Genomic DNA, 12,649 nt, shown 5'->3' on the forward strand with positions numbered 1-12,649 from the left:
ACGAAAATAATATTTATAAAAGAAGAAAAAATGACGTCAAAAGAAGAAAAGAATAGTTGGATGAAGTTGGATGAAAGTTTGTTCGCCATCAAACTTTTCATCCAACTTTTGCCTCTTTTTCTCGCTCGATTTTCCTGTTGGAATCGTTTGAACACTCTTCGTCCAACATTCGAATGATGATGACGTCAATCGAAAGAAAATCGAACGTTTTTATTCGAAAAGTTATCAAAGAAATTGTGTATAAATAAAGATGGTAGAAAAGCTGTGTATAAACTGTGTGTAAACAAAAAACAAACATGGACAGTGAAGACGAGCAAACATTTTCTGAAATTAAAGTTGAAAACAACGGAGTGGAAGGGAAGAAGAATATAGAAGAGGAGTTTTACTCCTTCAAGGCTTTTCGTCATCAGAATTAGCGAATTCTGATAAAATAATCGGGAGGAACATGTCTTCTGCCGCCACCATGTTTAGTTTGAAATGAATGAGTAGAGCTCATGAACAAGACGATGATATTCACCAAGTTCTTCGTCTTTGAAATTTTTTCCTTATCCATATCCTCCTTTATCGTGGTTAGCACTCTTGAATTTCCATTAAAAAAGTTTTTTTTCGTACTACTTTATTCATTTTGTCTAAGTTCCTTTGGTTCTGACCTGAAATAAACAAGAAGCCCCGTGGTTTGAAGATCTCCGCCATTAGCAACATAAATAGGCAAACCAGGGTTTCAAATAACCTGGAAAATCCTGAAATTGCAGTACTAGTCTGTGGCTTGTGGATAAATCCACGAATTCGCCTGTCCTTTATTTACCGCATTTCGTGTGTTTCGCTACTGCAGATACCATTTTGGTTGACGGACAGACGTATACGGGTATTGTAATGTAGACTAGTCGGTGACCCGTAGATAAATACACGGGTTCGCCCGTTCTTTATAATACCGCATTTCGTGTATCTCGCTACCTGCGCAGCTAAGCTATCATTTTGCGGGACAGACAGACGGATCCTAACAGACGTATACGGGTATTATAATATAGATTGTCGTTAATCCGTGGAAGAATCCACGGGGTCACCCGTCGCGTTCGCTCGTCCTTTAAATTTACCCGTCGCAACAAAGTGGATAAAATATATCGCATTTGATATTCGTGCGCATTTTAAAAATTTCGTGGTTCCGTTACGGGACGCCGCTTTCGTGGACACACAGACAGACGACGGGTTTGCCCGTCCTTTATATATGGCATTTCGTGCTTCCGTAACACGACTTTTTGTCCTGCACACAAACAGACAGACGGAATACGTTTATTATTAAAGAGACTATCCGGGAAACCGATGTCAAAACGCAGGGTTAAAAGCCACAAGAAACGGTGTTACCCGGCGCTAGAAGCCTGGAAGAGCAATTAATAAAAACCGTTAACTGTGCCACCCATGCAGGTGAAGCGCGTTACAGGTACATGTATATCATAAATCGAGTGAAGCGCATACAACGTTATGTTGTTTTCGGTAAAATATACTTTTCAAAAATAACTATCCACAACTTTAGCTGAAATAAAAACACAGTTTACAACTCTTTGCTACCCCGTCATAGCAAAAACAGTTAACCAACCTTTTTTTCAGTGAATTTTACTCCAGGCTAAGTGCTTAGTACAGGTAAACAATGCCGCACATCCATGTAGGTGTACTACCCTTTTCTGAAAAACGCTTACCACAACTTCGGTTAAACAGAAACACAGGAAACATCCCGTCGTTAACACTGGACTGAGCGCTTAGTATAGGTAAACCGTGTCACTGTATCACAGCTTTGGTTTACATAACAAACAGGATACACTCTGTTCTTAACACTGGGCAAAGCATTTAAGCATTTACCGTGCTGCATATATCCATATATGCGTCATACCCTTTTCAAAAAAACTTTATTGCAACTTCGGTTTAAACAAAAACACGTTATCTCGTCCAGCTAAAGAAAATCACCCAGCAGGGTCATTTCATGTGAAGTGGACTAGGGCTCCCACATGCACCATCTCAGATTTTGATAAAATTTGGTGGGACTGTTTCTACATGTAAGATGAGTTAATCCTGAAAATTTCAGCTCTGTATCTTTTCTCGTTTTGGAAATATGCCTTATCAAAGTTTACCAGTCTCTCGTTGTTTGATTTATTCCATAGTACTCATGGATATGTTTGAGATTGTTAATTTTGAAAATCTTGATGCAATTTGATCAAGAATTACCGGTGCTCAAAGTCTGCCAGAAATTGGTTCTTCACCCCAGAATTGCGATTTTACGAAAATAAATGTTGGCTAGGAAAAAAAGCTTAAACTTAATAGTAATAACTAAGGCTAGCAGGCTTTAGAATGCTCCCTCAAAATCTTAGTTTCTAGCCAAAAATCCTAACACTGGTGCGTTTAAGATCTGTACGTGGCTAAAACGTGACAATATATTTATCATAACATTAAAAAAAAATATTACAAAAACCACACACGACCACTTTTCAAATCAAAATGACCTTCGTCCGTCGCGAAAGTCTTGAATTGTATTTTTAAAGAATCAGACATCGTTATTGGTATACTACCCGCGAGATGTCGCATTTCGATTTCTGTTGCCCCATTTTTTATAATCTCTTAATTTATTTTTTTAACAAAAAATAAAAATAATTAAATTACTTCTGAAAGTAAATTAATTTATTAATTTCATTGATCAATAAATATGTTTTTTGATTAAACAACTCCTCGATTCCCAAAAATCGCCAAAAAATCAAAGGGATATCAGTAACCATATTGCAAAAAAATGCATCCAGCTTCGGCTAAAATTCAGACATTTTGTATAAAAATTTAAATTCAAGACAAAAAATTCCGAATTTATATTTAACGATTGTCTAAAAAATGGTCGACAAACAAAATACCCACTTACGGCTTAAAATTTTTTCTCATCATAAATTAGTTTTTGCTAATTTCTTTTAAAACTATTTTTAATTAATTAGACATAGGTTACTTTGTCCATGCATGTTACGAAATTACATAGAGGGAACAATAAAAGTTAATTACCCATGACTTTTGTATCAAAAATGTTTTTTAAAAAAAACGCAAAAGTCAAAATAATTTACACATCGCATTTCGTGTGTTCGTAGCACTTCATTTTTTTCGCACACACACAGACAGATTACGGCTATTTATGAGAAGACACACCTTGAATTGAGTATCCTAAAAATTTTAAAATTAAATAGTAATTATTATGATACTAGTTCTTTAAACCCGTCGAAAAAATCTTAAAAAAAAACATTACAAACAGAATTTTTAAGTCTTCCCTACATGATTGCTTCTTTTTTCATCTGATTTTCCATAAATAAACATATCATTTCTTCCGTTCTCCATGTTTTTGATTTAAGAACTTGAGAGCTCTTTTTCTATCATATTAACAACAAAAACAACGCACATTACACATGACGCATCATGTCTGACCTGAATGCAGCGTCTTCGAATTTGATGAATCGAACAAAGTTTCGAACGTCACAACAAAACGGATAAACATCATTTTTCTGTTTTCCAGTGATTCTCATTAAATTCATGTCATTTTGTTTTTAAATGCCGCAAACGATGTAAAGGGAGATGCAATCGTTTAATTTTCAAAGGATCTGATTGGTTATCGCTCAAAAGATCCCTCAAAAAGTTGAATTCATTCCACAATGCAATGTAATGACGTACAAAAACTGACCCTCCACTTCTTTGTGCTGCCCAAGAATCAGTGCAGTTAAATCCAAAGAGGCAAGAGCAGACGTTAGCGCAATCGGATTTTGGGAAAGCTACAGAAGAGCATTTTCCGACGTAAAGGTTAAAAACCTAGAGCTCAGACGTATCTAACCAAGTCCGTTTTGTCGACGTTTTCTACACTGGAAAAGGTGAAGAAGAGGAAATACAATGAAAGAATTTTGATGGTCGATCACGGTACTTTCACACCGTTGATTTTTGGCGTTACTGGTGGGATGGCTCGAGAGGCCTTAATATTCATTAGTAAACTGGTAGAAAAGATCGCCCTAAAAACGAACACAACAACATCTGAGACAGTAGCATGGATTAGAAAAAAAAATCAATTAACACTCACCCGTGCCTCAGTGAGTGCAATTAGAGGAGAATGAAGAACGTCGCAACATTTTAAAAAAGTTGGCCGGTGTCGCGGTAAATTTAAACCCGTGAAATTAAGACTTTTAAGTCTTAATTTTCCGGGAAATATAAACTTTTCGGGTTTTAATTTCCCGGTAAATTAGGATCTAAGAGGGTAATTAGGACTCTGTAAAACCAGAATGATTTTTTTATATATATAAGAATTTCGATTGCAATTAGACCCCCTGCAATTATGAACACAAGAGTAGAGCACAAGAATATAAATATACGCTTAAGGTAGCATGATTTAATGAAAAATTTCTTTAAATTCTTAGTCTAATTCGCAGATCTTTCCTTTGGTATTAAGGTTTCTTTGAATAAGAGGGTTACCAAAAACTGAATCTTCGAAGACGATGACCATATAAACCATATAAACCTCTTTCTTCTCTTTCTTTGAAAAATAAAATTTCAAAAAACTTTAAGGCACGATTAGACGGAACAATTTTGCAGATCAATTTTAAAAGTAAAATATTGAACTAAAATTGATCTACAATTACTGTGTATATACTATTAAAAAATAATAGAACGATAATAATCCGTGACCTAAAAGGGATTTTCAATTTTCATTATAAAATGAAAACAAATTTCAATTTTCTTATCAATTTTTATTTTTTAATTCAATACAAAAAGAAAATTTAAACTTAAATGTTATACTTCGTTTTCAAATCAAAAAATGAAAAAGGAAATCCATCTTTTAGCAAAAAAGTACTCTCTCTTTCGCAAATTTTTTTCCTCTACAATCCCAAGTCATTTGGTGCTAAATATCCCAAAATGTAATATCAATTTCCAAATTTTTGATTTTTGATAGAATTTTAAAGTTGAAAATAAAATCAATTTCGTTTAAATCAAAAATTTATATGTTCCAATTCAAACAACTAACTAAGGTTTGCCGCCCAGGGTAGAAAAGGTCGCCACTGAAATTCTACAGGTTTAGGAAAGATGAAAAACTGTGTGCATGTGTCACCCTGGAGGACTACTTAAGTAGAAGAGAAATGTGGAAAGTCACCGATTCTCAACTTCTTGTAAGCTATATAAGGCCACATAAACGGGTCTCCACTTCAACAGTCTCGGGATGGCTAAGACAAATGCTTCAGCTCGGGAACATCGATGTGGACAAATTTAAGGCTCATTCCACAAGATCCGCAGCGACCTCAAAAGCAAAAGATCGGCATCTCTCTATCCGATATTCTCAAGCAGGCACATTGGTCTTGCGAATCCACATTCCAAAGGTTCTGTCATAAGCAGGTAGAGGAATCGAGTCTTATGTTTCAGAAAGCACAGCAGAAAGTGGTTGAGGCTATGACCTCTAGATTTATTGCGAGATGGGGGATATCCAGTATTAGCTCGGCGGAGATTTCATGAAATGAAATCACCAACTCGCGACTCGCGAACTCACTAACTCACCGACTCGAAGATTACCTATACTCATTTAAAAACCCGCAATTAATAAGCGTTTTGTTTAAGTAACTTATCAGTCCCCACTTAAATACTATTTATCAGGACAATGTTCGGGATAAAATCTTTTGATTATATTGATCCTTAATTCTTTTCTGTTTTGTTTTTCATCATTTTTCACCATCTCAATTTTAAAAAACAGTTTTTTGTTATAACTTTAAATCGTCAATAATAAAACGGAATCTACTTGGACAAAGGTTGTAAGACGAAGGCAGTTCTTTTCTCAGTTTTCAAACATGGACAAAAGTGTGAAACAGTCAATGTTCTGCACTCAGCGGGCTGCAAAGTCGCTACTTTTGCACAACTTTAGGCCAGACATACAGCGTTGAAAAATTGCTATAGCCACATTCTTTAGCACGCTCGCACACCGAAATAATTCACGTCGGGGACTACGAAGACCCCAAAAATCGTGAAAATGGTCACGCTGACGTCAGCAACAATTAGCAGATGTTAAAAACTTGGACTTAACCAAATAACCTGAGATTCTAAGTCCACTCTAAACATTGACAAGTGAACTTTGAGAAGTTCAAAATGTACGAATCTAATATAGAAATAGCCTACGCAAATACTTGTGATGGCGAACTTCGAGTGTTGTTTAAACATATTTTGACCGAGTTTGTAGCTATCGCGTTTTTAGATAGCTCCTACTCCAGTCATTTTGATTTTAATGTACACAAACAACAAAATTATATTTATAGGACTTTGGAGTTGAGTTTCCAGGGATTCTTCTTTTTTAGTAGGAGAGGCAAAAATCACTAATAACGAGGGTGCTTGGGTAAGAAAAAAAACAAATGATATCAAACTGGAGCATTGTTTTTTTAATATCTAAAAAAATACAACTGGCCTTATATTTGCTACGAATAAAACACTCTTTTCAGATATGCCAGCAAGCAAAACAGTAAACAAATTTCTTGGTCCGACATTAGACCAAACTCTTAGAACAAGTTAAACACATTCCAGGCTTAGATGCTTTTGTATGTAAAAGCATTGGTCTAAAAAATTAAAAAACTCCCTGTGTATGGGTACTTAATTGTTGCGTATTATAATAAAAACCTAAATTATTTGACCGACTTTAACCACAGTTGAACCAACCAAAGCGCAACCGGAAAGAAATGATATTTTGAATAAAAACTTTACAACAAAATCATTTATTTATTTTATTTTATATTTATTTATTACTGATTAAACAACTGAAAGAAGTTGTAAATCAGGTTTTTCATTTTTTTTCCTGTTCATACCTTTTCTTAGCATGATTATGTCTTGTGGCTGATTTTTTTGATTTCTTGCTCTGCTATTACGCACCTTAGTTACATTATTGTTGGTAGACGTTCTTTTATAATGTGAAGATAACGTTATGGCGCCTAATCCAAGTTTCATTTTTATGCTGTTACACCTGCATAAGAGAGACTTGAAGGCTGCTCGAAAAGCAGGACTCCGTACTGCGTAAACAAAAAAATTCATCATGCTGTTGCTGTAGTGTAAAGCCTTGGCAACATCAATTACAATGTGAGTATCGCTGTTCATGCATGTTTGACAGTATGCAACTAAAAGATTTAAAGCGAAAAATGGCGCCCAGCATATTATAAACAAACTAATGATAACAGATATTGTTTTTGCAATATTGATCTCTCGTGATATGCTTTTACTTTGATTGTCTGCTTTGGATAAATTAAAAGCTGCAAAAAAAAGCACGATGTACGACACTATAATGATAATTAGTGGTAAAACGAATTCGATGATAAAAAAAGCTGTGGTGGAGTGTGTATCAAGGCTTTGCTCTCCTGTTTCTGGCAAGTTGAGGCTAATAGTTCCTAACATAAACCCCAATGCCCAAGTTATTATGATGCTGGTATAAACAGTTTTACTTGATATGTGTAAATGACGAGTTGGATATTTAACTGCAAACATTCTCTCCACGCTTATAGCTGCTAGTGAGAAAATGGAAGCTGTTCCACAAATCATATCCAAAGCACTGGCGTATTTGTTAAACTCCGCTTTATCTAAACGAGTGAAGTGTTGTAATAATGCACATAAAAAATAATGCTAATTGTTTAAATATCTGGTAACTTCAAATACTTATGTTTAGATCATTTCGACATATATCGTAAGAACAGGAAAACGTGGAGAAAATAAAAAGAGTAAATGGTGTAATAAAAACCCTACCTAATTTGTACAGTATCCAACATGGGACAGACAAACTTCCAACCATGAGGTCAGACACAGCCAAATTTACAACAAAATAATTCGTATATGTACGTATAGTTCTTGGTCCTGTAACAAACGCCAATATAACGAGAACATTTCCAACTAAGATAAAAATCTCCAATACAGACAGATAAATAATTTCATAAACAATAATTTCATGTTTTGTAGCGTTGTTAGCGCTATTTAGACTTTGATTATGATCTTCCATAAATTTGTAAACGTCTATTTTATTATTTTGTTCCTTGTTAAGATTTTTTTACGTCTGTTTTATATTATATGTTCGCTTGTATTGGCTTAACATTTCAATGTGCAAGTTATGTATTCTTTTAAAATCCCATTTGTCATGTTTGCATTTCAATAGAGAGAACAGAATCGCTTTCGTTTACCGACGACGATAAGATAAACAACAGAAATAATGGAAGAATTATGTTTTGTGATTTTGATGTAAATTCAATATTGGCTATCAATTAATCACCAAGGTGATATCAATTCAACCTTTGATATTTTTTGTTAGCAATATCAAAAATGCATTATTCATAAAGTGTCTTAAAACAGCGTAAAAAAAATGAAACAATTCACAAGTTTTGTCAATGAGGGGCTGTTTATTGGGTACAGACGTTTAATAGCGACTGGGCGTTTCTTAGAGTATTTTACACATTATATGTGAGAAAGAAAACCATTGCAAACAACAAGCAATCAACATGATTAACACTAACATTTTATTCCCATATAATTAAATAATTACAAGAACCCGGCAGTACTTTTTAACTCTACCAAGTGTTTTACGAAGTTGCAGAAAAAAGGCCCCTCTCATTATGAGCTCCTGCAAAACATTTGAAATTTGCATTCAGTTTGTAAATTCTCTGGCAATTCTGTCTCAAACTGGTGATGGTTATATATCCATTCAATTGTTATAAGGAGGTACCACAAAGGCTGTTTTCGAATTTTTGAAGCTCCATGGCTACAGAAATTTCACCGAACTAGACAACAGCCTTATGGAGAGATATAGAAATCCAACCTCGATTCCAGGACACGAGTTGAACGCTCTAACGACTAAGCTACGATTTTAGCCGTTTTCCTCTGGCTCAATTGTTCATAAATAAAATTAGAGCTTTTATTTTTCATAATTTCATAATTTTGTGAATTCCAAAGTTGCGTTGTTACTATACTCTGCCTAAGTGGATTTTTCCACGGGCCTTATCGTCTAGTCTCTTATAATACTACGAAGAATTTGTCCGTCTATCTGTGAGAGTTGTTGTGTTTATTTTTTGAAGTTTCCCAAATTTTCTTTGAAGTCCGAAAAAAGTATGTCTATTTTGCTAGCGGGTTTACGTCACGTGATGAAAAGACTCAATTTGATTTGCTTAAATGATTTTAACGGCTAACTTGCAAAAAATGGTTACCCCTCGACACCAAAAAAAAGAAAAGAACGATCCCTTCATCTTGAAAAAGTTGCAAAAACTAAAAAAAAAGATAGTAAGCATATTTAAAAAAGAAAGTCCAAGTGAAGAATTGGTAATAGGAAAGTTAAGTTGGAAGTGAAGAGTGGAGCTAGAAGGTGGATTTGAATTCACAAATAGTAAGAATTTTGATATTTTTAGACGTTTGGTTTTTATGTCGCTAGAACTACGCGTTACTTTTTTATGCAGCAGACTAGTTGTCAAGCAGACTCGCATTTTTCGAGAAAAAGGCACTTAAAAGCCTCAAATTCTTAAGTTTATATTTTGCCGCGTTTTTTATAAAAAATTTGTTTACATTGTTTTGCATAATTAATGGTTGTCCGTTTACATTTTTTGTGTTGCAAAGTGCTGTTTTTTGAAATTTTGGGTAAACTTTTAAGAATTTTACAAAATTTTATAGTAATAAGTGTTTTGGCGATGATAAAAAAAAAAAAAAAAAAATACTAAATGTTCTTACTAAAACTGTTTTTTTATATATATTTTGTAATCTAATGGGCAAGAACTGTATGCACTAAAATGCCTGATTTTTCTATAATTTGATGTGTTTCATAACGTTTTTGCGGAAAAAAAGAAAGTTCATGGCCATATACAACATGCTCAATGTACTGATTTTTGTTGATTTGGATGCCTGACGCATGCATTTTATAATTAGATGGATATAGATGGATACTTTCACGCGAAGTTTGCATTTTCTATTACATCGTGATTAAGCCACAAAAAATGAATTTAGTCGCGAACCGCGAAATTCAAATGCTGCGAAAAATGCATTTTTGGCAACCGCGAAATTAAAAAACCTATGTTTTAAGACAGATAAAAAAATAGATTTAGTCAAGAAAAATTTAAACTGCAGCATAGAATTTTTGCAAGGCAAAATAATCAGTATGGAGTCAATAAAAGTCAATTAAATTCATCCAGGAGATTTTGCCTCAATGCATCAACTGAAACAAATATGAAAAGCCCTTGCAGGCTAAAAGATTTCGGATTCTTTTTCGTGTGCAATTTTGTTTCCTATATTTACCGTTCGAGGTCGCCAGTAGCCTGTTTGGTATAGACCTTCTACAATCTTGTTCTATCATTTCAAATAGACAGGTATTATCCCATGGTATTATCTTGCAAATTGTTTCATGCAGTGCGTGAGATACAGGCTAGAACAAACTAGTTTGTTACTGTTAGCGGGCAAAGCGAAAGTCATAAAGCTCAAAGCGGTAAAAAAATGCAAGTAAATCAGACTTCAGAATAAGATGCTTGTGGAATCATTTCTTCTGGTCGCAGTGACCAGGCGAAAGAGTAGGATCCAATCCTATTAACACGCCATTTGCCAATTGCTAACCAAACAAATTGCTTGGATTTTTTAAGGTTTTAATTTTTGATTTATTTCGACCTAGTTTTGAAATTATTTCAATGTTATTAGTATATCTTTAAGCATTTCTAGTGTATAACTGAACGTACACCATTTTTGTTGGTCACCCCCTTCTCTATAAAATATGTTTTCTCGACAATACATTACCGTGACGCAACTTATCGTAGATCTTTAAAAAATTTCAATTATATTAGAATTAAGGTCTCCCTGAATGTACAAAAAGTAATCTGTGAAAATTAATACTTAACAATACTGTGCTATACTTAACATTCGTAAGAAAGAAAGGAAGACGTTTTAGCATATCAACTTAATAAATATTGTTGTTTGTGGTGTAACGATATTTCTGAAATGTTTTATTATACCTGCAACCTGACTAAAAATGAAATTTAAGATATCTAAGATTTGACCATAAAGTTGGATCCTACTAATTTTAAAAACAAAAAATAAATAGAAGTTGGCGAAAGTAACAAAAAGGTTATGACTACGTTTATCGGCTTAGAATTAACAAAATAGACTAAATCCAAAATGTGATTCCATGGCATTAATATTTAGACTAGTCAGGGACCGCCATCGAAACGCCAGGTTAAGCCACAAGCAACTGTTTTACCTGGCGTTCAACGCCTGGAAGAGCAATTAATAAAAACCGTAAACTGTACCACACATTTAGGTGCGGCGCTTTAGTATAGTATGTTGCAAATTGACCAAGGCGCAGAACAATATGGTGCTTCCAGTGTAATATATTTTTCAAAAAATAGAAGCACAACATTATGGTTTTCGGTGTGATATATTTTCAAAAAATAACTTTCCACAATTTTAGTTGAAATAAAAACACAAACTCCTTGCTACCATGTCATAGAAAAACAGTTGGCCAGCCTTTTTTTTATTCTTTGGAGAATGTTCCCGCTGAAAGTTCAAAAATAAATATTACTCTTGTCTGAGTGCTTAGTACAGACAAACAATGTTGCTCATCCATATAGGTATAATACCCTTTTTCAAAAAAAAACTTTATCGCAACTTCAGAAGCACAGGAAACAGACTTTCGTTAACATTGGACTGAGCCCTTAGTACAGGTAAACTGTTTAGGCGTAATACTACTATAAGTAAAAAATTTATCACATCTTCAATTTAAACAAAACAACAGGAAACAATCTGTTGCTAACAATGGGCTGAGTGTTTAGTACAGGTAAACGGTGTTGCACAAGTGTATAGGCGTAATACCCTTTTCCAAAAAAACTTTATTGCAACTTCACTTTAAATAAAAACACGGGAAACAGTCTGACGTTACCCGTGCAACAAAAAAAAATTCTCCATCAATTTTATTTTGTGGAGTAAGTTTTCATGACAGTAGTAAAAGGTTTTGCTACCTACTAACTGCATTTGCCAAAAGAAATATTGATTGAGAATTTTGTTGTAGCTAGCCAAACTGCATTTGGCTACTTCTGCTTTCCAGCCAGAGGTAGCTAAAGAGCTACAACCCCTACATAAAAATAAATAATAATATACCAAGCTTTAAAATAATAACAATAAATAAAGCTAGGTTCCAGCAGGATGCTGCCTTGAAATCTACGTTTGTAGCTAAAATCTTAAAATTGATTTGTTTTAGATTTATATGCATGGCTAGCAAACGTGATGATATTTTTATTTTAGTATGTGAGCTGGGCCTAACATGGTCTTTTGCCCAATCTTGTGACACCCGCCCAGTCTTAAGACTGGGCAATTTTTTTATCCAACTAGTCGTTACCCGTAGAAAAATCCACGGGTTCGCCCGTCCTTTATATTTACCCGTCGCAACAAAATGGATAAAAATATATCGCATTTGATATTCGTGTTTCCGTAACATCATTTTCTAACTCAGCGGAGGGTCCGCGCAGAGACAGACAGACGCAATACGGCTATTATTATAGAGATTTCAAAAAGAATCATATCATTATAATGAAAAAAGCCCAGTGATTGGTCTTTTGCGCGTGAGCGGTCCAAGGCCGGTAAAAAGAATGGGGTCTGCCGGGATGCAAAATAAAGCTGCAGG

At 34.4% G+C, this 12,649-nt stretch overlaps 1 protein-coding gene across 1 annotated transcript; it reads right to left on the minus strand.

Moving 5' to 3' along the window:
- Positions 1-6,395: 6,395 nt before the first annotated feature.
- On the minus strand, positions 6,396-9,572 carry LOC130645059 (octopamine receptor Oamb-like). Its single transcript, XM_057450918.1, has 2 exons — positions 7,762-9,572; positions 6,396-7,598 (listed from the first exon to the last, which is right to left on the minus strand). Exons 1-2 carry the CDS (start codon positions 8,009-8,011, stop codon positions 6,781-6,783), a joined length of 1,068 nt encoding a protein of 355 aa, XP_057306901.1. The 5' UTR covers positions 8,012-9,572; the 3' UTR covers positions 6,396-6,780.
- Between the last annotated feature and the right edge of the window lie 3,077 nt (positions 9,573-12,649).

Source organism: Hydractinia symbiolongicarpus, chromosome 5 (genome assembly GCF_029227915.1).
Source record: "Hydractinia symbiolongicarpus strain clone_291-10 chromosome 5, HSymV2.1, whole genome shotgun sequence".
NCBI classification, from domain to species: domain Eukaryota; kingdom Metazoa; phylum Cnidaria; class Hydrozoa; order Anthoathecata; family Hydractiniidae; genus Hydractinia; species Hydractinia symbiolongicarpus.